General features: G+C 40.1%; 1 protein-coding gene across 1 annotated transcript in view; it reads left to right on the forward strand.

The window, feature by feature from the left end:
* The window catches only part of LOC309634341 (uncharacterized protein), a 109,407-nt gene that overhangs the window by 64,830 nt on the left and 17,124 nt on the right, over positions 1–27,453 (forward strand). Inside the window, exons 4-5 of the mRNA XM_082404278.1 lie at positions 5,589–5,699; positions 18,604–18,797. Of these exons, the coding sequence (XP_082260404.1) occupies positions 18,672–18,797 (126 nt within the window). The 5' untranslated portion in view covers positions 5,589–5,699; positions 18,604–18,671. The remainder of the gene's footprint in view (positions 1–5,588; positions 5,700–18,603; positions 18,798–27,453) is intronic.

Consider the following 27,453-nt stretch of genomic DNA (forward strand, 5'->3'; position numbering starts at 1 on the left):
AAGTTTCCAGTTTCTCACCATTAAGTGTGGTGTTAGCTGTAAGTTTTCGGTAGATATTCTTTATCAATTTGTGAAAGTTCAACTCTATTCCTAGTTTACCAAGAGTTTTTACCATGGATGGGTGTTGCATTTTGTCAGATGCTTTTCTTCATCTATCGATAGTACCATGTGATTTTTCTTTGTTAGCTTGTGGATGTGATGGATTACATAAACTGATTTTTGAATGTTGAACCAGCCCTGAATATCTGGGACAAATTCCACTTGTTTCAGTATGTAATTCTTCTTCTATTTTTTAAAAATCTGTTAAAATTTTTATTTTATTTTACTTTATTATTTTGTTTTTGGCCACACCGTGTGGCTTGTGGGATCCTAGTTCCCTCACCAGGGATTGAACCCGGGCCCCCTGCAGTGGAAGCATGGAGCCCTAACCACTGGACTGCCAGGGAATTCCCGGTAATTCTTCTTATACATTGTTGGATTTGATGGCTAATATTTTGTTGAGGATTTTGCATCTGTGTTCATGAGAAATATTGGTCTGTAGGTTTCATTTCTTGTAATATCTGTGATTGGTTTTGGTATTATGGTACTATTAGCCTCATAGAATAAGTTAAAAAGTATTCCTCTGTTTCTATCTTCTAAAAGGGATTATGGAGACATGGCATGATTTCTTCCTTAAATGTTTGGCAGAATTCACCAGGGAAGCCCTCTGGACTTTGTGCTTTCTGTTTTGGAAGGTTATTATTATATTATTAAAATAATTATTTGAATTATTGTTTCAAATTTTTTAATAGATATTTGTCTTTCTCCGTCTGACTTATTTCACTTACTATGATAATCTCCAGGTCCATCCATGTTGCTGCAAATGGCATTATTTCATTCTTTTTAATGGCTGAGTAATATCCCATTGTATATAGGTAGCACATCTTCTTTATCCATTCATCTGTCCTCAAGAAAATACTAGCAATCCAAATCCAACAATACATTAAAAGGATCATACACTATGATCAAGTGGGATTTATCCTAGGGATGCAAGGATTTTTCAGTATCTGCAGATCAATGGCTGTGATACACCACCACAAGTTAAAGAATAAAAACCATATGATCATCTCAATAGATGCAGAAAAAGCTTTTGACAAAATTCAACACCTATTTATGAATAAAGACTCTCCAGAAAGGGTCCTAGAGGGAACATATTTCAAAATAATATAGACCATATACAAGTAACCTACAGCTAACATCATACTCAACAGTGAAAATCTAAAAGCATGTCCTGTAAGATCAGGAGCAAGACAAGGATGTCCACTCTCACCACTTTTATTCAACATAGTTTTGGAAGTCCTAGCTGTGGCAAACAGAGAAGAAAAAGAAAAGGAATCTAAATTGGAAAAGAAAGAAGTAAAACTGTCACTGTTTGCAGATGATATGATATTAGACATAGAAAATCCTAAAGGTGCTACCAGATAACTACTAGAGCTCATCAATGAATTCAGTAAAGTGACATTTTCTTTGCTGAGGAATTTTTAGTCTACTTTAGAACATAATGCATATTGAAAAGATGCCATTTATATACAGTTGTGTACAAACTGGATTTGAAAGTTCTGAAGAAACTAAGAGCATGCATCACCAAGGAGCTGTAGTAATCCAGAGGTTTGTCTGGGACTGTTTTTTATTTATGGAGGGGGTAGATTTAAGTAGTTTTAGGAGGAGGTCAAGGGTCTGGAAAACACTCAGATAGTGTCACTTAGATTGAGAGGATTATGTTTTCCCCAGCTATGGGAAGTTCCAAATTTCTAAGATTTTACCTGGAGAAAAGAATATATATATAATTTTTAAAAACAGAAGCTGAAATATTGTTTAATAATTTCAGTATAGGGCTTCCCTGGTGGCGCAGTGGTTGAGAGTCTGCCTGCCAGTGCAGGGGACACGGGTTCAAGCCCCGGTCTGGGAAGATCCCACATGCCGCGGAGCAACTAGGCCCATGAGCCACAACTGCTGAGCCTGCGCGTCTGGAGCCTGTGCTCCGCAACAAGAGAGGCCGCGACAGTGAGAGGCCCGCGCACCGCGATGAAGAGTGGCCCCCGCTCGCCACAACTAGAGAAAGCCCTCGCACAGAAATGAAGACCCAACACAGCCATAGATAAATAAATAAATAATTAAAAAAAAAAAAATTTCAGTATAAAGCTGTTCTGTTGGCAGGACAAACAATAGGCCATTGATTAAAATGATGTTACAATAGGTACAACTACTGAGACAATGTTTGCTCATTTAATACATAAGAACGTATTATAGAAGCATGCACACAGGGATGTGCCGAGCACTCTGATCTGAATCATACATAAGTCATGAACAATTACGGTGTGTCTGTATTTTCTATAAGACACGTTACAACGGATCCTCAGTTTCCCTTTAGAGTTCCTAAGCTTTTCTGAGAACATTTGAGCTTCTGAGTACATTTGCACTTTTGAAGGAATAAGTGCATTTCAAAACTGAGATTATTTCATAGAATAATTTCTTATTAATATGAGTGTTATTATGAAGAGAAATAAACTTGCTTTAGCCTATTGAACTGTAATATTATCTGCCTATTTTCATTTGTTAATTCTTACAAGATTATTACTTGTACTCACCTCATTTTCTCCCTAAGTGGTAAATAGTTGTACTTTTCAGTTGTTTTGCCATCTCGTTTGTTAAAAACAATTATTTATGAATAATTGTTGTAGCTTTGAAGCATTTCAGGATTCATCTTTTTTTTTTGGTTAGAAATAGTATGTATCAGACTATTGATAAGAATAATATTCAGTGGAAATCAAATATTTTTTAATGATTCCAGAAAAAGAAGATTAAATTGTGTCTTAACAATATTGGCTCCAGGAATCGTAGTATAAAATATAGACAGTTCAGATTGAAAACAATGGTTAAGGAGATTTTTGGGTGGCATCTGAGACTTCACCTTACTTGAATGTAATTTAGTTAAAAACACAGTGAATGTACAGAAAACACTGTCCAAACACAGAGCCGCTCTTTTCCAAGTACCTTATTGGACATGGTCACGTTTTTTGATCACGTGCATTCTCAAATTTGACTGTGTGGAAGTGAATTGGAACAACCAATTAGGGTTGTAAAGAAAATGATCACTTTTAAAATTGTTTCTCAAAGACAAAGATGACTTCATAAGTGCGAGTACATCTTAACTCTTTTTTTTTTTTTTTTAAACTAAGATTCATATGCCTTCTTTTGAGGAAAGAATAAAAAATGAGAATATGGCTTGGAACGTTGCATGCTGCCTTCTATAACTCTCTATAGGGAAAACGTCCTTATAGAATATTTTGAAGAAGCTTATGTGATGACTTGTCTTACCATACTGAAAATAATAAAAGCAAACACTATTAATCCTCATAGAAACCCTATGAATTGTGTGATTCCCCTTTGTCCAGTTGTGTGATTCAGTTGTGTGACATTCTCATTGTGTACAGATGAGGTAACTGAGGCTTAGGGAGGGCCAGTGACTTCCCAAGAGTAGGCAGCTTGGTAAATGTCATGCCCACACCCTGTCTGGCTCCAGAATCTACACTTGGTCCTCACTGTTTCCAACCCAGAAAGGAGAGACCCCAATACGGTGAGATGAGAAAGATGTGAGCAGAGGGGACTGAGTGGGGAGCGTCTGGGGAGACTCAGAAAGGAAGGCGTGCTGGGGGGGGTGGGGGAGGCTGGGAAAGGAGCAGGCTTCCCAAGCTAAACAGTTGATGGAGATAATCTTCACTTACCCTCCACCAGCTCTGTGACTTTGAGCAGGTTACTTAGATCCCTGGGACCCCTTTACCTAAAGGGGGAATGATGCAGGCCTGGTCTGCTCAACAGGCAGAGAAATTGTCCCCTGAGAAATTGTCACGTTAACATTCGAGTTAGCACAGCTGACTGTGGATTGTGGATGATCCCAATCTTCTGGAATTTTCTGAATGGCTAATAATGCCCCAGTAATGTCTCAACAGCTTTGTACTTGCAGTGCACACACTCACAACGGGAGCTTCTTTGCTCTTCCTTGTGCCAAGGACCCTTCGGGCACTTTGCTGAAGCCTGACCCCTTCTCACAGCAATGCTTGTAAATGCATAAAATGTATACATAGGGTTACAAAGTAAATAGTTATATTGAAATGCTGATATCAATGTACTAGAAATTGTAACATAGTGTCTTCTTAGTTATTAGCGCATTCAAAAACAAGATCTAGTGGTGACTTTAATAAATACTGTTATTTTGAAGTAAAGGGGACCATAAACAATATTTCTAGATGTCTGTGACAACGATTGCTATTAAAATATCTGTAACTTATGTTGGTAACATATGCACGGGCACTGGTGAATATAGTCTGGTTTGTCTACATTTGTGACTGAAGAATATGCTAAATTTTAGCTAGAGGTTAGTGAAAATAAAGATGTAATTTTTTTCTATTCATCTCAACAGACCCCCTATATCATATTTGTACCACATGTTAAGAACCCCTGAGCTGTGTGGTTCACTGCTTCAAGTTCTATGAAAAACCCTCCTGAGCTTTGATTGAACTTCTAATGAATCTTTAGATCAAGCTAGGGAAAACCAGTACCTTAAAAGTAGTCTTCCTAAAAAAAAAAAAAAAAAAAAAAAGTAGTCTTCCTATTTACAATCATTGTAGTCTGAATTTATGTAGTTTTTCTTTAATGTCTTTCAATACAATTTTTATAATAATCTCCATAAATGTCCTGCAAATTCTGTAAGATTCATTCTTAGATACTATATGTTTTGTTAGTATTTGCTATTCTATTTAATTTAATTTCTAACTATGGATAAGTTTAGAAATACTATCAGCTTTTGTATAATGAATTGTTAAGCTAGCCAATGCCTTTCAGAATTTCTACCTCCATAATCGTATCATCTGGAAACGATAACGGTTGCTCTTTTTAATCCAATTTTGTGCTTTTAATTTTTAAATTTTCTCTTACGTACTGATAGGACTTTCAGTGCAATGTTCAATAGAAACGGTGGTGTCTGTGAAAGTGTTCCTTCTGATTTTCAAGGAAATACTTTGAATATTTTCCCATTTAGGAGTGATGTGCTGGAACCAATTTTTAGCAGCTAGCAAGAGCCAATCATTAACTTTTCATGAATTTTGCATGGAAATACAATCATTATTAAAAATTAAATTATATAAACATAATTAATTAAATCATATTAAAACAAAAGTAATACATTCTGAAAACTCACCACTTCCTACTTTATTTTATGTCATCTTGCTGTTATCAGTGCTCTTGAGGTTATTTACATACCTTGTGTCTGCGTGGTGAAAATACTATATAATGATTCTTTTTCCAACTTCCTGGTCAGTGACATCACGTTGATAGCTTTGAATTGGCCATGGTACAAGTACCATGTTTGCCACAGCCTCTAGCATTTTCCTAGCCTGTTAACTAAAAAGAAAGGAAATTAAGGAAGAAGAGAAGGGAGGGTGGCAGGGAAATAGGAAGGAAAGGAAAGTAAAAGGGAAGGAAGAAGAGAGGAAGAGAGGACAGGAAAGCTTTAATCAGTGTATTAACCCGCACGTGGTGTTTCCCCCCAGATAGCGGTGACGCTCCTCTGGCGTCTGCCCTGCCCCGGGCTTCCTTCAGCAGCTCCTCAGAGCGGTCCAGCAGCCACGGCCCTGGCTTCGCAAGCCTTAATCGCAGAGACGGTGAGTCTGCAGCTGTCTTCTTGTCAATCCACGCTGATTCTTTCCCAGAGAGAATTATTTTCATTTTTAGTTCATATTCCTTCTTATAGGTCAAAACTTAATTATATTGAGTTTAATGAAACTGAAGAAAGCAGCAGGTTCATCATATCTGCTAGTATTCCTCTGCTAGCTTTCTTCTTGCTTATGATCCATTGTTTGGTTTGTTTTGATATCTTCCTTCCCTATTGATTGCCAGCAAATGATCATCAATAAGATTTATGAGAAGGGAATTATTGGAGTCTAGATTTTTTCCAGGGTTATCATCCCTTTTTAGTTTTAGGACCGGCGACAGAAGGGTGACTAGTCAAGTGCGCTGGTCATGAATAACGACAACAACACAAGAAGGAGCCAGTGCTGCAGCCACTGGGGAAGCCTGATGTTTGCAAGATGTGAAGCTGCCAAAGGATGTCATGGGAAAATGACTCCATTCCCAGGACTTGGCCTGGGAGGAGACCAGGTGAAGGCTGCTACTGAAAATAAAGATTCCCTTCCTATTAGTGGGAAGGGAGTTAATGACTTACTTTTTGGAAAGGTCCATTTTTGCTACTTGAATGTTGTCGAGTGAATTACCTCTTCTATTGCACAAATACTAATTCAGTGGATTAAATAAGTGAATATATACACTTCAAATTCAAATGCTTTGCTACTTTTTTTGATTAACTTTCATTGGAGTATGGTTGCTTGACAATGTTGTGTTAGCCTCCACTGCACAACAAAATGAATCAGCCGTACCCATACAGATATCCCCTCCCTTTTGGACTTCCCTCCCACTTAGGTCACCACAGTGCATTAGGTAGAGCTCCCTGTGCTCTACAGTATGTTCCCATCAGTTGTCTATTTTATACATAGTATCAATAATGTATATATGTCAATCCCAGTCTCCTAATTCCTCCCACCCCACCCCTTTCCCCCTTGGTATCCATACATTTGTTCTCTACGTCTGTGTCTCTATTTCTGCTTTTGTTTTGCTACTGCTTTAAGGGATAGATTTTTTAAATGAAAGATGAATTCAGAAAGTAAAAGTTAAAATTAACTGTGTCCCATGTAAACGCACTGCTGTAAATTCTGGAGATACTACTAAGGAATTGAGTGTTTTCCTCCCTTTCTTTGACATTTCTAAGATCAGAGTTAAAGTCTAGCTTGAACTTTACTGTGTCCTTAAGGATCAAATTTGGGAACCTAGTAAGTGATCAAATAGATTGGCAGGGAAGAGTAAGAACACGGGTGAAGAAATTTAGTGAGCTCAGGATGGGAAGGCATGTCCATTAATTGTCCACCTTCATGGTCTTTTCCCAGGAAAAAGCATTTTGTGGCCAGATATTTACTCCTCAAAGCATCATTCATAATCATTTTTAGCACCCCAGTAAAAATATATTCTCATTGAAACCAGATTTCAATGAGATCAGTTATCAAATTACCCATTTTCGGTCTGGTGGTTATTCTAATATCAGCTTAACATCTAAACTTTCCAGTGGTTTCCCTAAAATTGTAAAAACTAAATAAGCCATATTTAATTAGTTTAAAGAGGCCGGAGGGGCTTGTGTGTTGTGTTTCTAATTTGCATGTGTAGAGTATCTTTATGATTCAGGCCTCCAGTGCTATGAATGTGGTGGCACTGGGAAGTTTATAAACATTAGAAGGGAAAATCCTGAAGCTTAAGATGAACTTATTTCCATTATATTTAATTAAAAAACTAATAACTCAGAATATTATAAGCCATCATTATAAAATGGTAAGTACAAAGCTTATCTTTTATATTTAAACTACTCTCTTTGCAAATTTAAATTAATTATTTTAAGAGTGGCAATCAACTGATGAGGGTTTTTTTTTCATGGTTGTTGCTACTCTGATTGCATATAGTGTACATTTCACTAAATATCCTAGATATTACCACCTGATTTCAGACCCATTTCTAAAGCATGCTTTAGACAGCACAATTTATCAATATTCCTTCTGAAGGATTATCTATATGTGTTTTCTGTTAAAAGCCAGCATCCCCGAGTCTTTATTGACATTTCCTTTGCCTTGGTAAATGCTGGAGAACATATTAGTTCACTTTAGTTTAGATGATTATGATGTAAAATGTGGATAGTATGAAATGTGGATGAATATAATGAGGGCGATGATTCTTCATATATAGTAGTTTTAGCTTTTTGGAATATTTTGTGTATGATCTAGTGAGGAAAATCATGTTCGACTCCCTGATTGTATGGTTAAAATTTCCTTGGTCTGTGTTGTGGTATTTGGAAGTTTTAAAGAAGGTGGTCTGTCTTACACCCCTAGTTTCTTATTTTGCCCATAAGTCATTGCGCTTCTAGAATGTTCATGAAGAATTAGAAATGTCTCAAATATCACAGCTTCCACCAAGAACTTTATACATAGCAGCTGATCAATTCATCTACCTGATACATAAAGGTAGTAAGAGAATAGTCTATACATAATTTTTGATTGTATGTGTGTGCATATATATAAATTTGACCCACTGTATATAACCCCCCAAAGCCAAATAATTCAAACTTTAAGGCATTTTATGATTTTAAAGTACTTCACTGATTCAACACATAACAAATGTTAATTAATTGACTAGAACTTATTGCACATTTCATGTTTTCTCTTTTACATATTTTTTACTTATGCAGTTTATGTAGTTATTTTGTTTTCTATTAATTTATGAAAAGTAGTAAAATATTTCTTAGAAAAGACTTTGCAATAAATAGAAGAAAGAAGTCTATGAAGGATATTAAGAGGAATGAGCAGAGAAGTTAGGAGGGATCCAGGCGTTTCTAGGGACAGGTGGGCCAAAGCAGAGAGATGCAGACCTTGCATCTTTGAAAACCATGATTCCTGAGCATGTTACCACCTGTTTGCCAGTGTTTTCTGTGAGCTCCCTAATGGAAGTGTTGGTTATTGTAGAGATAGGAATGGGCTAGTATCATCACTCAACATTGGACTAAGTGCTCCTGGAGTTTACTTTTGAAATTTCTAGTCTGGTTCCTCTAGCATTCCCATTTTGAAGTCTGGGATTGGGTTCCAGATAATACATTTAACAAAGTATCCCCTCTGAGGTCATACACCTTACCTTTTTATACAGAGAAACACAAATTACTGGAAATGCCTGAATGTATAATTTTTCAGAACTGATGGATTTTTTTAAGGGGTAAACCACAGACACGTACATGTATTCATATACCTATTCAAGAAAATAGATGCTATTAGATAAAAATGTAAAGTTCTTGAAGCTTTACGTCTTTACAGTCAAATTGGGTTTGAGTATTCATATTAGCTGAATTTGTTTCCATCAATATTAAATTGATATTTCCTAGAATTACAAGTGACCTAATATTTCTCATATAAAATCAAGATTGCTGAAATCTGTGTATTCTAAATAAGAACATGCTATAATATTGACTTCATTTTTTTCTTCTCAAAAATCTCCTAAAGGAACTTTATGCAGTTTATCCAAGTTTATTCAAAACAAAAGTTAAAAAACCAAAACCAAAAGTAAACAAACTACCTTAGAGTAAACCACGCTGGACTTTCATTCTAGATCTTGCATGTGAAAATAACCTTTTGTTTTTACAATTATTGTTACTGGAGGTGACCCTTCATGAAACTGGCTTTAGCATTTCAGATGCTGCTTTCCAACTCCGGAGAACATGTTCTTTTTAGCCACGTGACGTGTCCTCTTTAGTCACCCCAGGTATGGTGGTGAGATGAGTGGTCTGGCCAGAGCTGATTGAGATTGATTAGGAGGAAGTGTACACACATTTTGTTCTCCTTTTTTGTTCCCCCAAAGTGCTTGCATAAACAATCATCCCCAGAAAGAGGGACAACTCCGTTCATGGCCCAGATGCTGAAAATCACGCCCTCTAATGCGGCAAGCCACTCATCACTGACAGTGCAAATGAGACTGCTTTAAATTTAACTTGATCAAAAATGGCATATCAGATTACTATATTGTGTATTGCAAACAGAAAGTAGATGGAGACAAGCTGAACTGACTGGATGTTTTCTTTTCTCTTTGTAATTCTTCACCTTTCCCGTACCGAGACATTGATCATATTTCCTCACAACAGACTTGCGTGTTGGTGGAGCCAGGAAAGATTTTGTCTAATGCTCCCAATACAATTGATGGCTGAGCATATTAACAACAATTCTCAGCGTTAAGATATTTATTTCTCACTTTAGGAAGTACATTTACTAGTACAAGTTAATACTCCAGGTTTTAGCAGGAAATAAATACACATGATTCGATTAGCAGAAAATGCTTAGGCCTGGGCATCAGACACTAAATATTTTCTTATAACCTGGAACGTCTGATTATTTGGACTCTGCAATATCCCAAATAAGCTGTGATGTAAAATTCACTGTGTTTTACAAAGAAATGTTAGAAAATGGAAAGAGTGAATAATAATTTAAAATATCTAGACGTATATCAACTCCTGATATAAATCAGAATATTACTGAATACATCAAAAATGTTTGATGCAAATCTTATAATAATAAACTTGTCCCTCATATTTTTTCATAAAATCGTAGTTCTCCAGTATTTCTATCTTTTATTCACAGGCTAGGTGCCTGGTAGAACTGGTCAGTATTCCCAAATACTAGTCTGAGCAATTCAGATGGCAATAAAAGGGCTTGCAAACCAGATTTTTATAAAGGCATATGAATGTACTGGGGACTTTTTGCCTCTGGATGTCAGATTTTTCATTCTGTTTATCTGTGCTTCCTAAAAGTTTTTAGACCTATTAGGGCCAAGACACATTCTTTTTCCGATTTTTCTTAACAAATGATCCTGCAGATGCAACTGTGGGTATTGAGTGCAGTGGACAGGCCAAATGTAATAGCATCCATGTAAAATACACCCATGTACTAAAGCACAGAGCACTGTCTTGGTGACCAGGCAACTTTATTAAATCACGGCATGATGGTAGCATGTGAGAGGAGAAGCCCCCAAATCCCAGGGTTCGTGCAGACCCTGCCGTACAGTTGTCACACAGAACTCATCTGCTCAGGTTTTCCCATGGTCCTTTTCAAGGTCTGGAGTCTCCAGGTTACCTCCATAGAACCTAAGATGCTAGATGAGACAAACCAGAACAAACCAAACGTGTTTTTCAGCGTTGTCAACAACCTTCAGGGAGGCGATGTTGTCATTTCTCTCTACCAAGTAGCCCAAATTATAGCACTACCCCCAGAATAAGGCAATCCTCAGTCTCTTTTGGATTCAGTGGACTCTTTTGAATGGGTGAGCATCTTCCAGGGATGCTCGGATTTCTTTGTTCCTGCTTCTTTCCAAGACAGTGTTTGGGTTTACAGAAGGGCTGGTGCCCTCATGCAGCTGGATGGTGGGGCTTCTCACGTTGGGGCTCAGCTCCTTGCTATCTGCTGAAGGGAGTTTGTCTGCTTTTAACGCTGAGGGTTACTTGGCACCTGCTCCTGAAGCCTGTGGCGGATTTACCTCTTGGTAAGACCGTGTTCCCAGGGAACAGGTCATTGTCCCCTCCGGGATCTTTGCGATGTCACTTCTTGCCTCCCTGAAGGCTGACCATGAGTCTCATTTGGTTTCCAGCCTGAGCAGCCTTGGTTACAGGTTTAATTTGCCTTTGCCAAGTTGACCTTCTGTTCAGATCCAGCCAGACTCTCATCTCACTTCTGTGCCCCCTTTTGATGGCCTGTGGGCAGTCTGGTTCACCATGCCAAGGGGAAAAAGTTCGTCAAATGGTTTTGTCCTGGCAGTTTAGTCCAGAAGTAACCTATCACTTCCACTCAGAGCTTGTTGGCCAGAGCTGGTCACATAGCCCCACCCAACCACCAGGGGGCGTGGAAATCGCAATCCTCCAAGTGCCTGGAAGGTAGAAGAAGGGAAATAGTTGGCAACCATTAGTAATGACTACACAGCCCCCTACAAGGTGATCTCCCAAAATTCCAAATGGAAGCCAAGACAAAGCCTTTCCACAGCTTGCTTATTCCTCTCACTTTTCTGATCCCCCTGGGACTTCGTTCCTGAACAAGGTGTCTGAATCACCCTCCCACCACCTTTTACCCTTCCTCCATTTCCTCTCTTTCCCAGGATCCTCTGGGTTCCCATCTCTTCTTCCTGCCAAAGAGGGAGACATCACACGTCCTGTTTCCTATTTTCTTAGTTGGTCTTTGCCCTCCCTGGCTTCTCTAGGGCTTCATGGGATAATGATCACTGGCTAACAGGATTTACCGGAGAGGAATGAAAAACACAACAGTTTATCCTTGCAAAATTATGTCTGTGTTTATAATCTGCCCAGTAAGTATCTTATGGTGGCCACAATTTTGCCATAGTATTTTTCCAAGAGTCAGTACTGCCTATGACGTACTTGGCAACCTCCCAAAAGGTATGTGGAAGCCCTTCTAAGCACTATCCAAATTCAAAAATAGTTGTCTAGCAAATTCCACTCTGTTCTTTTCCAAAGTAATCACTTTTACATCATGTATAATATACAGAAATGTTCATGAACGTTATTTATTTAACAGTATGTATCCTTGACATACACCGTGATGTCTTTGTGTACTCCACTTTTAATAAATATTATTGGCATCCCTATGGAGATATATTTTATCCCATTACATACTGCTTTACTCATCCAATGCAATTACATTGCCTCTTGTAGGGATATTCCCTTTTTCTTGTTTGGAGTCACTGATGAAAGACGTACCAAGTGAGGTGACCTTCAATCCTGCCAAAGGGGTGAGGTTCAATTAGCAACCTTTCATGAGGCATCTGGGATCACTAATGATCAAAGCACACAGGAGTCTTGAACTTCTGGTTTAACTTGTGGCACAGAGACAGGTCCAGGAAGACCACAGCCAGTGACAAAGGCTAATGGAATATCTCAGTGGACCCTGTGGTCAGCTACTCCCACCTTTGCTCTGAACATTAATGAGGAGCTTCTGGACTAGGGGCTGACTGGAAGATGGTATTTCAGGGGTTCCCTGTTCTCTCTGTCCTGTGATCCTTGCAGTAGACTCTTCCCTTGTTGCCATGTTTCCTCCAAGGAAATCCAGTGGAGCAGGCTTTTCTCCGACACAAAATAATGCCATACTTTGCTGGGGATGAATGCCTACACCCCAGAAAAATGCACCTTTGTCAGTAGTATTTACATTTTGTGATGCTTAGACCTCATCCTTTTTGCATTCTCATTTTACTACTCTATTTTGTATAGCAGCTCGTCTGTACATATCTCTTTTTATCCAAGGCTTCCACAGTGTGCTTACAAATTGTAATGAATTCAGCTACATAACATCACTAAAGAAAATGTAAGTTTTACCATCAATGGACTTTTTTTCCAAAGGCTTCTGGCTAACTGAGCAGTCAAGTATGGATGGATAATTTAGTACTCATGGTTTTATTTCTAAGCATGTCACCCTTGCATTTCCTGACATGATCCTACACTGAATTTAATTAAAAAGAAAAAGGAGCTCTCGCCTTAAGAAGAGTAACGGTGTGTCCCTGGGAAGTGGTGGGGGCCTTGGAGCAGAGCGCCTGGCCTCCTGCCCTTCTGGGCATCCTGGATTCCCCACTGTTCTCTACATGTCAGAGGGAGATGCAGCTATTCTGAGTGGCCTCAACAATGATCTGGAATCATATCTGTTCTGAATAACTCAGGGGGCCTCTGAAAGATGCACAATGATGCTTTTATAGAATTAGACCAGATCTCAGAGCTGCATCTCTCATAAACATGAAGATTTCACGGGAGATGCACAAATAAACTTGGTCATACATTTTATTCAGTCATGCATGAGGTATTTAGTACATGTTCGGATGGTTTATAGGCTTGCTGGGCAATTTGTATTTTATTTCTAAGGTGAGAAATGAGCAAAATCATCTTATAGTCTTGTCAATACAGAACTTCAAACACATAAGAACTGCAAAGCCTGAGATCAACTCAGATCTGAATGCCTCGCTACTGTGTGTTTCTTTAAAACTTGGTCAGGAGTGTCTATGAGAGAAGCAAAACAAAACACAACAGTAGCAATGGATTTTTGTTTATTTTATGCAGAAAGAGCTGCAGTGATGAATGTTAATTGCCAAGGGCATTGAAAGTTGTCCCTCGGGACACTGCACACAGAACTTAAGGGAGTCACATGTGAACAGTCACACTGTGCTTTTTTTCTTTAATATCACTGGCATTTAATTTGAATCACAAATTAACAAGTATACACTTATTTTTTATTTAATTTTAAATTGTCTGTTTACAAAACCATTATAGGGTATGTCTGCATTTAGTACAGGAATCTGTTTTACAATTAGTCAGCTCTGTGTGATTTTTTTCATTATGGATACACTTTTTGGAAAACTACCTGTTGTCTCCTGCTCAGGCTGCTAGCAGACTGCAGGAAGCACAGCAGAAAGGGAATCAGAGGTTACCTAGACAGGTCCAGAGGGAGGATTTCTGCATTTTTTACATCCTGATAGCCAGAAATGGTATATGTAGATAGTTGGAATTGCTCCTTAAGAAATCAGAGCTGGAGCAAATGCTTAAATTTCCCTCAGCAATGTAGGCAGGGTTGTGACAAAAACACCAATATATAAATCCCAGAGATCTCTGAGTGGGATGGTCAGGGAGCATCCCCAGGGCCTGCCGCCCTATGGCCCCTTTTTCCTGGGAACATCTGTTACTCCTGCTTATCTCACCCTCTCCCCACTCACCCAGCCCCGCCTGGAATCTGGAATGAGTTTTCTGTGAATTAAGATGCATTTAAGTGAGGAAAGAAATACACAGAGCTTGATGAGCTCCCATTTGAGACAATGTAATGAAGATCTTGGAGGGAAACTTCCCGTGGTTACAATTTCAATTTAGCCATTTACTTGCTTGACATTTAGATGCCCTGGAGATAGGTTAGTCTGTTCACTTCAAATTATCCCACTTGACTTTGTTCCCTTTGGTATCTTTCTGCTCTGGACCTTGTTCCAACTTGAAGAAGGCATGAGCTATTCTCCTTTTCAACTCTGGGTAATTTCTACCTCTGGGTAATTTCCCCCTCTGCACAAAGCTGACACTCATTATGACAGTGCATGCCCCGTGGCCACCAGGGGCAGGGGTCATTTTCATCTTGATCAGTGACCAGAATAATTAAGGCCCTAGCTGAGAGTTTCCTGTTCAGCCTTTCCTCTCCCCAAAGACACAAGTCACTGCCTGTGTCTGAGCCAACGAAAGGGGGGGGAAACAATCACACAGGGATAACTAGAGACAGAAACCTTCCAATATATCTGCCAGTATATCAATATAAAAGACAGTCTGGTATTGATAAGCAAACAATACTGAATAACTGACAAATCGCAGGGATATGTTCTTAGAAGGGGTAGAGAATGAAAAGGGAGCTAAGCTTTAATAAAATACCCTCACCCGAACCTAAAATGATTGTTTTTTGCTTGTCTGCAAAGCAGAGACTGTAACACCCGTCCCACTTGCCGGGTGCATGGAGGAGTTGTGAGGTAGCACTTAGAGCATCTGGGAGGGTCCTGAACACATCACATGCTTGTGACAAGTTTTGGCTTTCCTCATTTTCTCTCCTTTATCTAGTATAAAGTGGCAGGTAACGGGCCATTCAGTAATGAAAAGACTGCAATGCCCCACACTCTGGATGTCACCCCTCTTTCACCATGACTGTCTCCCGTCTTGCGATCGTGTGTGGGAGAGAAAGTATTGTGCTAGATGCTCTAACACAGCTTCTTGTTGAATTCTCATTGCAGCCCTAAAGCATACCTATCACACTTTGCTGGGAGGGATGTTTTGTGTTCAGTGTCCTAAGCTGTGGAACCTTGTTCTGTGCAAGTCAGACCCTCTGGACATGTTTTCCTTTGTATGAATTGTGACACTTTATTCAACTAAGGGGCTGAGGCAGGAGACAGGACGGTGACAATGGAAAAAGACAGTCTGTGGTGTGGTCCTGGGAAGAGCTGGGTGGGAGGGCAAGTGCCTTTCTTGTGGGTTCAGCGCTGGTGACTCCAAAACAGTAATTGCAAATCCCTGGGCTCTGTTTCAGGGGGTGTTGGTTCCCAGGGGGAATTTACTGAAGATTTGCAACATTGAATAATGCAGGCTGATCAGTTTCAGAACCACTGCTCTGCAGCTAAGAGCTGGTGGGGCGGCTGTGCTCAAGCGTACCCACTTTAATGTTGTTTCAGTGTATTTTGTTTTGTTTTCCATTACAGAACAGTATCTCCCTTACCCGTCAGTAAAACTGTTCGGGGCTCCCTAACAGTCCTCAGGTTATGTTTGTGCATTTCCCACTTTTTCCAGTCATTAGAAAAAAGGGCATCTACCCCGGTGGACTGCGTGCATGGGCGAATGCACAGTAATTCAGCATCATCACCCTACAGGGGTCTGGGGATTACGCCGTGGCTGTGTTACCCAGCTGAAATGAATTGCTTTGCAGCACAGGGAATTCTGCAGTTTCATTACTTTATCAGAATACCTACTTAATCAGATAGCTTAATTTGCATACCAGTAGCACCTTCTCACCACAGGTAAGGAATATGAAATGTTCAAGGTTGATTACCAGCAGATGGTGAAGAGTGGTTGACAGAGACGTGGCTGCATCATCTGTGGGAGAGGCTGGTCCCAGGGCAGATGCTGGAAGCATGCTGACGCTTTTTACTCTGTTGCATTTCTGTCCATGTGGTACCCGTGTTGATGATACTTCCCGCTTCAAGAGAGATTAAAGATGACAGAGAAAGATTGTGAAATGCAAAAAGAAGAAGTATCTTCAGTACATTCTTTACAACCTTGGTACTAAGAATACAGGACATTTAGCAGTTTCTCAGAGATTGAAACTGATTCATATAAAACTTCAAATGTAGAACCTTTAAGTTAAAGTGATCAGCTAAAAGCCAACACCTAATTTCTGCCTTCTTTTGGCAATTATTATAAAATTACAGGCAGTTGCAGAGTAATGTTACTTGGGACTGTTAGTTAACCCTCAGCTAGAACCCAGAAGGACTTATCATTCATCAAACATTAGATGGGACCTTTGCACAAATCAGTAGAAGTAGCAGGGAGGTGTTGGGTGGTGATCAATCTTGTTATTAAAGACAAAGAAAGACTGAAAACTATCACAGGTTGGAAGACACTAAGGAGACAAGGTGACTAGATGCAATGTGGGGTTCTGGAACAGAAAAAGGGAGTTAGTTAGTGGAAAAACTGGAGACATCAAAAGAAAGTTTGTCATTTTGTTACCATTGTACCAGTGTTAATAGCTTAGTTTTGATCAAAATACCATGGTGATGTCAGATATTAACATTAGGACACACTGAGTAAAAAGTAGACAGAAACTCCCTATCCCATCTTTGCAACTCGTTTGTAAATCTGAAATTATTTCAAAATAAAAAGTTTAATAATGCATTACAGAACAGCCAGAGTTGTGGCATGTTTAAGATGTGGATCAAAGGAAAACACATTGTGCTTGTGGTTGAGAGGAAATTTTGGAATTTTGGAATAAAGATTGCAGGAAATGAGGAAATCTTAGAAAGAATCTGAGTTTTAAAGAATTTGTAAGCTTTCAATTTTGCTAAGGGTTATACACGTAGTGCCGTTAGCAGAGGACATAGTGAAGCAACAGATGTGCCCACTTGCTAGTTTCACCTCCACACCCTGATGTAAGCGCTCCACTTCCATTTTCCTTTGAGCTGTCTTGTAACCATGTCACACACCTCCTGACATGTACTTGGTCGTAACAGCTTTTGTAAACAGGACATGGATGTTAATAATAGCCCCTAATAAAAAAGATAATAAATGTTGTCTAAAGTGTCAGACCTTATTATGAGAGCCTCAAATTAGATGTCAGGACAATGGGGAAAATTGTTTTTAAAGCTAGTTTTTTTGTGTTAAGGACTGTTTACATGACACTGTGTTTTCTAGACATGGATAATTAGCAAAATATCAGTTCCAGAATGCATTTCAAACCTGTTTCCCAATTTTTATATTGCATAATAATTTAAATTCAGAAAATTTAATATGACATCTAAATCCAAATTCAAAACTCATGTTTCTGTTAAACTAGAAGAACAAAATATATCAATCATACATTCACAGGTATCCCTAATTCTTCGGTGTCTCACAGGCACTGGAGAAAACAAAGCACAGTAATTTCCACTCTGCACCTATTGTCTTGAATACCTGAGAAACTCCTCCCCATTCACTTCCTCTGGGTTCTCGCTCACCCTCCTTGCTGACTTTTTAGAACTCTCCCTTCCTGCACAGAAATCACTTTCACATCCACCCCTCCCATATTGCATTTCAAATTGTTCTTTGAAATGTCTGCTTCTCTTATGAGTCTGTAAGCACCATGAGTGTAGGGCTATGCCATAGCCCTCTTTGTTATCCCAACATTCCACATTGTACTTCCTCATGCTGGGAATCCACAATTAAGGTTTTCTAGCTTTATTTTCTAACAAAGGAAAGTTTGTTATTTTCCAACAGAGGAAAGTTTGCCCTTTGTTTATGTCCAACAAAGGGCAAGTCATGCATTGAAGCCAGTAACGACACTAGTTCCAAGCACTGATGTAATGGCATGGTGTTTAGTTGTCCACCTATTACATTAAGCAATTTCACTTAGCGGGACACCCCAATACCAGAGAGTCAGGGGTTATGAACTAAGAAACAAAACAATTAATATAGGCTTCATCCATTTACATTTAACCTGTGTTTTTATTTTGTGTTTGTGTGTGTGTATGTGAGTGTGTTTGTATAATTCTGGGGCATTATATAATGCAGAATTTGAAACTATGATTTTCATAAATCTTATTTATGACCCCATTCTTACAGGTTAATATAGATTTCAAAGATTTCTCTGTCTTTACCGGTTTTCTTCTTTTTATTCCCACAAAAAGGAGCTGGTGGCTGGTCTCCCCTTGTGTCAAATAAATACCAGTGGCTGCAGATTGACCTTGGAGAAAGAATGGAGGTCACAGCTGTGGCCACCCAGGGAGGACACGGGAGCTCCGACTGGGTGACCAGCTACCTCCTGATGTTCAGCGATGGCGGGAGGAACTGGAAGCAATATCGACGAGAGGAAAGCATCTGGGTATGTGCTTTATTGAAAAGCAGTCTGTCGGAGGATGAATTATGCCAGTTACTGCATGTTGCTGCCCATCTGTCAGATCAAGTATAGAACCAGAGCCTCCTAAGTTACTTGAAAGTGTTTCCACTGAATGTAAGCCACATGTGACGTTCCAGAAGACACCGTCCATGGCTAATTTATGAAATAAGTAAAACAATTTTATAATGTAGCGAAATATTGAAAATGTCTTCCCATTCTTCCTTTAAATAGTGTGAAGTCTAAGGAATAAATAAGTCACATACAACTGATTTTATTTTTGTTTGATAACAAACACAATAGTTTATATTGCCTCAGCATTTTTAAATAAAGCGAATTCATTTTCTCTGTGCCCTCTGATAAACTGAAATTCCTGAAAGACCCTGAACACGTAAAAATAGATGTAATGGAGAGTCTCTCTGTGGAGGACTTGTTGAGGGATATGTTGAGTTCCTGCTCCAACAGGAACTTGGGCACCATGTGGCCCCTTGTAATTTATGGACAATAGATCCCTAGGATTCTTTGGAATCATAACTATTTTACATCAGTGACATAGTTCCTACTTCTGATTACATATCCATGCTTCTTTTAGAAGAATTAAATTTTGTTTGCTTAACTTTTTGAATATTAAAATTTATGTAATTTATTCTTTATTTAGCATTTCATATCTTTAAATCACAGTCTGCTCTGAATGAGAAGCTCTAAAAGTAGAGTGTTGTAAAGGTCTGCAGCAGGTTTGCAATTGGCTGATGGGGTGTGGCCTGAAGAAGATTCATCAGGTGGAGAAGAAATTACTTTTTTCTTCTTCTTAAAAATATAATTTAGATGGTTGCCAAGAGCCAGGGGAAGGGAGTAATGGACTGTAAGTGTTTTAATGGAGACAAAGTTTCAGTTTGAGAAGATGAAAAAGTTCTTGAGATGGAAGGTGGTGATGTTTGCACAAGAATGTGAATGTTAATGTCCAGAACTGTACACTTAAAAGTGGCTAAAATGCTAAACTTTTTGTTATGTATATCTTACCACAATAAAAAATACACAGTGTATCTTCCATTTAATTTAGGCTAAGAATGTTGTATAAATTAAGAAATTTTTTTTCTTAATTGTCAGAGTTAGAAGACAATTGTCAGCTAAAAAGCCGTTATGTCTTAGCACATAGCTTATCTATAAAACTAACAGGCAACACAATGATAATATTCGTTGTGTAACAAACGGCCCTCATTTGAATTTCCTTAGAACTCTGTAACTTATTATAACTTAATAGGTTGTGGTCTACTTAATTTCTTATCCCTGGAGCTTTTATTAGTTAGTCAATAAATGTTGATGCAAATTGAATCAAGAAAAACTAGTTAGTTGTCTAATACTAGATAAAACAACAAAGTGGGAAGGGCTATGTGAGTGTTTTTAGGGCTGGCTGACCTAAGGTTTCCAAACAAGTAATTGCCATGTGTATGATCCGAAGCAGATATTAATGTTGTGCTTATTCTAAGAACACCAAGTCCAAAGCAGGGTTAAGGTCAATATTGCTTAAGTGAGTTAAAGCTTAATGAAACATCTACTTACATAGAGAACTTTTGTTCAAACTTAAATATTATTTTTCAAAATTAGTTAACTAATAGTTAATGCCTACTTATTCTTCATTGTATTAATTAAGGTTCATATTTTCGCCCCGCTCCAATCCCATTTGATTGAGCAACTCTAACAGTTCTTGTTTTTAGTTAAGCAGGTTGGAGAGGAATCATATGTAAGCATCACCCTCTGCTGATTTCTTTAAAGGTCAGGCACCCTTGGGGAAGTAGGGTCAAGAATATAGTGGCATTATTAACCCTAGATCATGCAGGTGAGGACAGAAGTGGACCCCTCAATCCTATCCATCCTATCACACAATAAACATGGGTAAAGTGGCCTGCCTTACACTCCTGCTGAGCTTGCATCCCTCCCTGTGTCCCCAGCACTTCCTGGTGCCTGGGGCCGAGCACGTTGGTAAATGTTTGCTGAATTAAAACGAATGAGTGGAATCTACGTTCTGGCAGGATGCCTTCCTTAGCTCCCTGCTCTGTGCTTCTCTGTAGCCCTTGGTCTCAACTTAGTGATCCTTGAAGCTCCAGTGGAGGTGTTTCTCCTCTCTTACATTTTGAGCTCCTTTAGGAAAAGGGCTCATCCTCACATCTTCTGCGTGCACCACCATGGGTTAAGTGAATTCATCTCCTAATCTGGGCCCAACTATACACAACTGTCATTGACAGCACTAAATCACACTAGTTGATGATTCTGACATTATACTCACAGTTTCTTTAAAAATTGGGCTGGTTTGGCTGCTTTCCAGACCTCTCACAAAATGTCAGCTGCTCTTAAAAATCAACCATACACTTTACCAGAGGTTCTACCCCTTCTTCATGTGCTTGTTTTAGATATGAACTGCTGATGTTAACTTGAGAATGAATTTAAATTTTAAAAAAAGTCCTTGAGATATTATACTCTTCATTAGTGAAAGTAATATGTTTATTCATGGTGCCATTTACTTAATTTCCTATCACTGCTTTAACACATTTTCATGGATTTAGTGACCTAATACAAGACAGAGTTATTATGTCATAGTTCTGTAGGTCTAAAGTACAGTAGACCTGGCTGGGTTCTCTGCTTAAGGCATTTTTCCTGGAGGCTCTGGGGAAGACTTGTCCTTCAAGGTGTCTGGAGATTCCCAGAACCTTCCCCAGGTTCCATGATTTGCTGGGAGGATTCACAGGACCAGTGTGTAGTCATACAGCTATGATTTAGCACAGTGAAAGGACACAGAGCAAAATGAGCAAAGGAAGAGGGTGCTTGGGGTGAAGCGCAGAGGAAATCAGGCCCAGGTTTCTACAGTCCTCTCCCAGGGAAGTCATATGGGACTAGCTTAATCCCCCAGCAGTGAGTTATAGAAACCCACATGGAATATTACCAACCAGCTGAGCTCATGTACTGGGGGCTGGTCATGTAGGCACCCTCTGCCTTGCATGTAACAAAATCCCAGACTCCCAGAAGGAAGGCAGGTACTGAGTATGAACCACAGTGTTTGAGCAAACATTAGGCACAGTAAGCCACCTTTCTCATTAGAGTCTTGGGAATGGGCCAGCCTTGCAAGCAGGCCTTTCAGAGGGCAGCAGTCAGGACTGCCCTCCTGATGCTTCTGCATACACACTCACTCACTTCCTTGTGGGTGTAGGACTGAGACACTGATCTCCTGTAGGTTGCCAGCTGGGGGCTGGTCTTTGCTCCTAGAGGTTTCCCACATCCCTTATGCTTTCTGTGTGGCCTGTTCTTGCAGCAGGGGGTCAAGTCCCTTTCATCTTTAAATCGCTCTTTGTTCTTGTTCTCCTTCTGCTGCACCTCTCTGATTTCCTCTTCTTCTAGCTGGAGAAAGTCCTCTACTTTAAGGGCTCATGTGGTTAGACTGGATCGACTTGGGTAATCCAGGACAGTCTTCCTAACCATAATCCCATCTGCAGAGTCCCTTTTGCCATGCAAAGTAACATATTCACAGTCCCTTTCTTTAGGGCCTGGACATCTTTGAGGCCTTTCTGCCCACCCCACTGTATTTATACATCTCTGATTTTTTTTTTTCTTTCTGCATTTGGTATCCTTTCCTAGCAAACACATTTCTCATTGAATCTGAAGATGTTTTCCAGAGTCATATGAAGTCATGTTGCAGGGGTATCTGAGCACCTGCTCGCAGTTGGTGTGTCACAGGTGTCCCCCCTGAGAGGCTGCTGCCCCGCCATCACTAGTGTAGCTCTCACCCACAGCAGTGTCCCCAGCTTGTGGCCTCGCTGATGTAACCTTGACCCCCAGCAAGAAAGACAGTGTATTGGCTTTCTTCTCAGGAAGCCTCCTTCTACTTTTATAAGAAAGTCCAAATCAAGCACTCCTTCTCTGGCCTTAAAAGTTTTGTGGATGTTCTCCCTGTCATAATTATTTTAAGTGACTTTTCTTGTTCTTCTGGGTCTATCTGCTGTCTGTGCTAACTCTGTCCGCTAATACATGTTAACTCTTTCCAAATTCCGAAAACTCTCAGAAAAAGGTCAATCCTAACTCCTTACTGAAAATGGACATGAGATGATAATAAGACAGAAGATCTTTACTTATGTTACTTTGGGCAAGTTGTCCATATGCTTTGCCACATGTTTGCCATGGAATATTAATTAATATGTGACATGCAAGGTATACCTCTCTAAATTCTCAAAATTATGAAATTGAGACATGGCTGGCCACCAAGTCTTTGACTAAGGGATTTGAGGACTGCAGGTCCAGTTACTGAAGGTTAGTTATCCAAATTGACTTTCTTAAAAAAAGAAATTATGTTCTTCACTGGTGATATGTTCCACTTTAATATTTTTTCTTAATGAGTGACTGCTTCCATGGCTGAACTGGATTTCTATGTGAAAATAACCAAAAAAATTAAACAAATACTCAGATCTGTGAAATACATTCCAAAAGGGTTTTATTTAAATGGAAATAAAGGCATGTGTCTTACATGACAGAAAAGGCATCACCATCTCTCACCAAGGGATGCACTACATCTCAGGACATACAAACTCTTTTGATGTGCAGAGTAAATGTCCTCACTTGAAATGTAGTGGAAGAAGTATCACTGTTTGAACAAGTTTAGAAGGGGTGCATTTCCTATACGATGTGAACAATCATGGTTTATATCGGTCATTTAGTAAACCAGGTGGCTTGACCAAGCTTGGTGCTAAACGTCCATAGGACTTAGAAGATGAGTTTGCAGCTTCAGCCCAACTAAATCAGGAAGTGGCCAGAGTCTTAGGACGCTGAGGATCATAGACCAGCAGTGCAGTGAGCAGTGCAGCAGATCGGTGGTCACTGACAGAGCTCACTAATGTTGAGTTTCTACTGTTTCCCTGAGAATATGTCAGCCAACACTTACATCAATCTACTGTGACTCTGAGATTCATTACAAGAATTTTGTGGGGCAGCCCTTGCGAACCAGGATTCTTACCTGCAAGCTAATGTGAGCTCTGAGCTCCCTGGGGGCCTCTGGACCAGGCTGGGGAGAGGTGTGGGCGCCAACCACTGTCCTGCTCTGAGTCTGGGTCTGTGAGCATCCCTGGTGGGCAGGAGAGGTCTGTGAGTGGGCAGCCTAGAGCGCTGGCAGTATTCTAGAGGGGTGTTGGGGCAGCTCCATCACCACCCTCCTGGGCACCTATTTGGTCTTCTTGGGACCCTCTAGCAAGCCTTGTCCTTCCCAGACCACCTGCCTGCCCTGACTCTGTCTCTTCTCCCTCGCCGTTCCAGTTGTTTGGGAACAATGGGCTGACTCAATGAGAGCCAGGCCAATACCCACCTCTCCTCTCGGGAGACCGTGCCTAATGGTGTCCACTGCAATGGTGTCCTCTGTTGAGGCTTATCTGGCCCAGGGACCACTGGGTCCCTATTGGCCGTGGGGACCTTTCCTCCTGCAATTCCTGGGTGTTTTTTCTTCTATTTTATCAATACTTTGTCTTCATTCTCATCTCCTTACTATTTCTCCCTCTTCTCCTCTATCCTTCTATTCTTTCCTTATGTATTTTTTTCACCTATCATTAAATACTTTTCTCCTTATTTCTCTCTTCTCTCTCCATTTTTCCCTATATCCCTCTTCTATCTGTATTGTTACAAATTCTAGAAAATCAACTTGAATCAGTCTAGGTAGTTTGGGAATCCGAGCACACGGAGAAGGGGAGGGTTTAGCTGGGTCTCTGGAATGGCTGTAACTAAGAGGCAGCCCTGCCCTGTGCCTTCTGTGGATTAGCTTCTGGCATTCATTTTCCTATATTGGTTCAAAAATCTGAGGAAATGCTCGGACTTACTTGGCTCTGGCTGAGGGGAGTCTCAGATCTCACCACCTGTGAAGAGCTGATCTGATCAGGACGGCTCCCAGGCCACCCTACACTTAGCACTGAAGCCCCTGGATTGGGGGGTGGGGCCATGTAAAGACTTGATGTCCACCCTAATTGGGGCACTTAGAAGGGAGGGATGCTGGGAGGGCCATATCAAATTTCCTGTTCTTTGTCTCTCTCTCTCTCTCTCTTTCACTCTCTCTCCATGACCTTTTGCTTTCTTTTCTATTTCTCTGCTTTCCTCTTCTTATACATCTTACCTTTCTACTCCTCGCCTTCCTTTTTTCTCTATGAATTAAAGGACCTAGATTGCTATGAGTCCTGCTACTCAACATGTAACCTACAGACCAGCAGCATCACCTGGGATCTTGATACAAATATGGAATCTCAGCCCCCACCCCAACCTATTGAATAGAATCTGCATTTTAACAAGATGAGCAGGGGATTCCAGTACAAGCTAGATTGTGAGAAGCACTGACTGGGATGAACCAAGTCCCATCTGTGGGGGAAATTGTTTTGCCCCTTAACTATCCTCCAGCTGCCTGGATCAGAGGAGACTGTGCCGCCTGCTCTAGGATGCAGCTTATCCCACGCACGTGTTAGCCTGAACAGGTGATGCTCTCTGTAACAGGGCCTCAGGAAGCTTGCTCCAGTGCCCTCTGACTGCAAGACACCCTCTTTCTCCCTGATAGTCACCAACCTAGGGGGGCGGAGCCCAGGTATTTTCTCATTGTTATCAGTGAATAACAATCAAGTGGTTAAAGTTAGTCCTATCTTTGAGAACTATAATATTTCCTGAATCGCTATACTCTGCATTCATTAGGAGTTTATTCTTCATATTAAAAACTCATCAGAACTCTAATTCAGAAGTTGGATCCTTTATGAATTTAAGATGGAAATTGTTATTCAAAATGCATTGAACTAAACTTAGAATTTAAGTGCATTTTTCTTCCTAGGCAGGCCCTTTGTGTGAAAAAGGCATTCTTCTAGGAAAGGACTGGCAAAATATATTTGAGAAAAATAAGAAAAGAAATTACTTGAAATAAACATAAGTTCTAGTATAAATAATTCTATTTAATAGATTTCTTTCGCCTTGAAAAAATAGGTAGCAGTAGGTCCTTAAATGAATATAAAATAGACATAGCAAATCGTTTGAACCTTTGTTCTTCTCTAGATCATTTCCAACCTAGAACACCAAGTAGACTAATTAATAAGGCTAATTAATATTGTATTGAAAGATTCACAACAATCTCACAGTGCTCTAAGAGAGCAACAAAGGTGACCCCAAATTTGCAGGGCAGGAAAAAGACACGGAAATACTGGAAGCATGGGGGTTGGGAAGGGGACTGTTTGTTATACCTGCACCACTTCATTTATTTAAGAGAAAGAACTGATGCACATATGGCAAAATATTTACCTTGTTAAAATAAATCTAGATTATCAGTACATGCATATCTGTTTTGGGGGGATGTTTGAAATATTGCATAATCAAATTACTAAAGAATATTCGATTCAGGTTTAAAAGAATTACGTTTACTTGGTATAAATAGAAAGATCATATGACTGTGTAGTTTCAGAATAAAGAGGGATAAGAACAGTGTCAAATCATAATAAGAAAAACTGGACTCAGAGATAAGGAGGGTTTGTATGTAAGGAAGCAGACACTCTGCTAAGTGTGAAGCTCTATTGGTAGAAGGAGCAGAAATTCTCTTGACAGAGATTCCTGCTAATTCAGTCATTTAAATATATGTTGGTTTATTTCAGGTCTAGGTTAATACATTTATTGCTAATGAGTTGATGACTCAACAGAGCCAAGCCCCACATCAGGTAGGAGGTTGCAAAGAAGGGTCCATCCTACCGCATCAGGTAAGAGGTTGCAAAGAAGGGTCTGCAGAGTGTGCCTTGGCTGTCTGAGGCTTGTGCCAGCTCCAGGCTTGCCGATTTCAAGTTTGGCTCTGAGACTGGGTGGTTTTGGGCAGAATAGGAGCAGCATTTCAATGATTCTGTATCGATCTCTTCCACGTACTTGGCCTTGTCAGGGACACGGCCCTCTCCTTCCTAACCATTCACCTCATTACGTCAAGCGCATTGATCCCCGAGGCAGTGACTTTGTACCATGGACAGTCTTGTTGATTGCACTTACCATTGTGGACCACAGTTGAATTTTCTGTACATGTCTCCCCCTCCTGGGCTCTGAGAGCCATTAGGTCAGGGATTAATCTCCTCAGAGGGCCAGGCCTATAACAGATTCTCAATAAGGAGTTGTTAGATTGAGTTAAGGAAAAGTTGCTGTTCTCAAACAGACCTCAACCCAGATGGTTAGTTAAGTTAAAACTTAGCCAACTGTGTGATGCTGCTTGTGTGATGGGAGGCTTTCGGTGCCAAGCCTAAGTGTAACAAGAGGCTTAACACTTCTTCCCCACAAAGTTGTACAAGGACGATGCCCTACTGAACCTGAGAGAGAGGTGGTTCCATTTGCCCTTCATTGCAGGTCTCAGTGACAATAGAGATAAAAGCTGGATTTGGTCTGTCGAAAACTCTCAGAGCAGCTGAAAAGGTTGAGGCAGAGAAGTGAATGAGACACCTGAGCTGCTACCACAAAGTAGCCGATGGGTCCCCGGAAACCCAGGATCCAGTAACAACTGCCTCTTGCCAGGGCCAGCTGCATTCGGTGGGTGTGGAGCGTCCTTCCTTCCATTTGTCGATTACAATCCTTCCCAACTTGAAAACCTTCACTCAAATCCCTTTTACTCTGTACTAAAATTGTG

The sequence above is a fragment of the Balaenoptera borealis genome (genome assembly GCF_965194805.1).
Source record: "Balaenoptera borealis genome assembly, chromosome: 8".
NCBI classification, from domain to species: domain Eukaryota; kingdom Metazoa; phylum Chordata; class Mammalia; order Artiodactyla; family Balaenopteridae; genus Balaenoptera; species Balaenoptera borealis.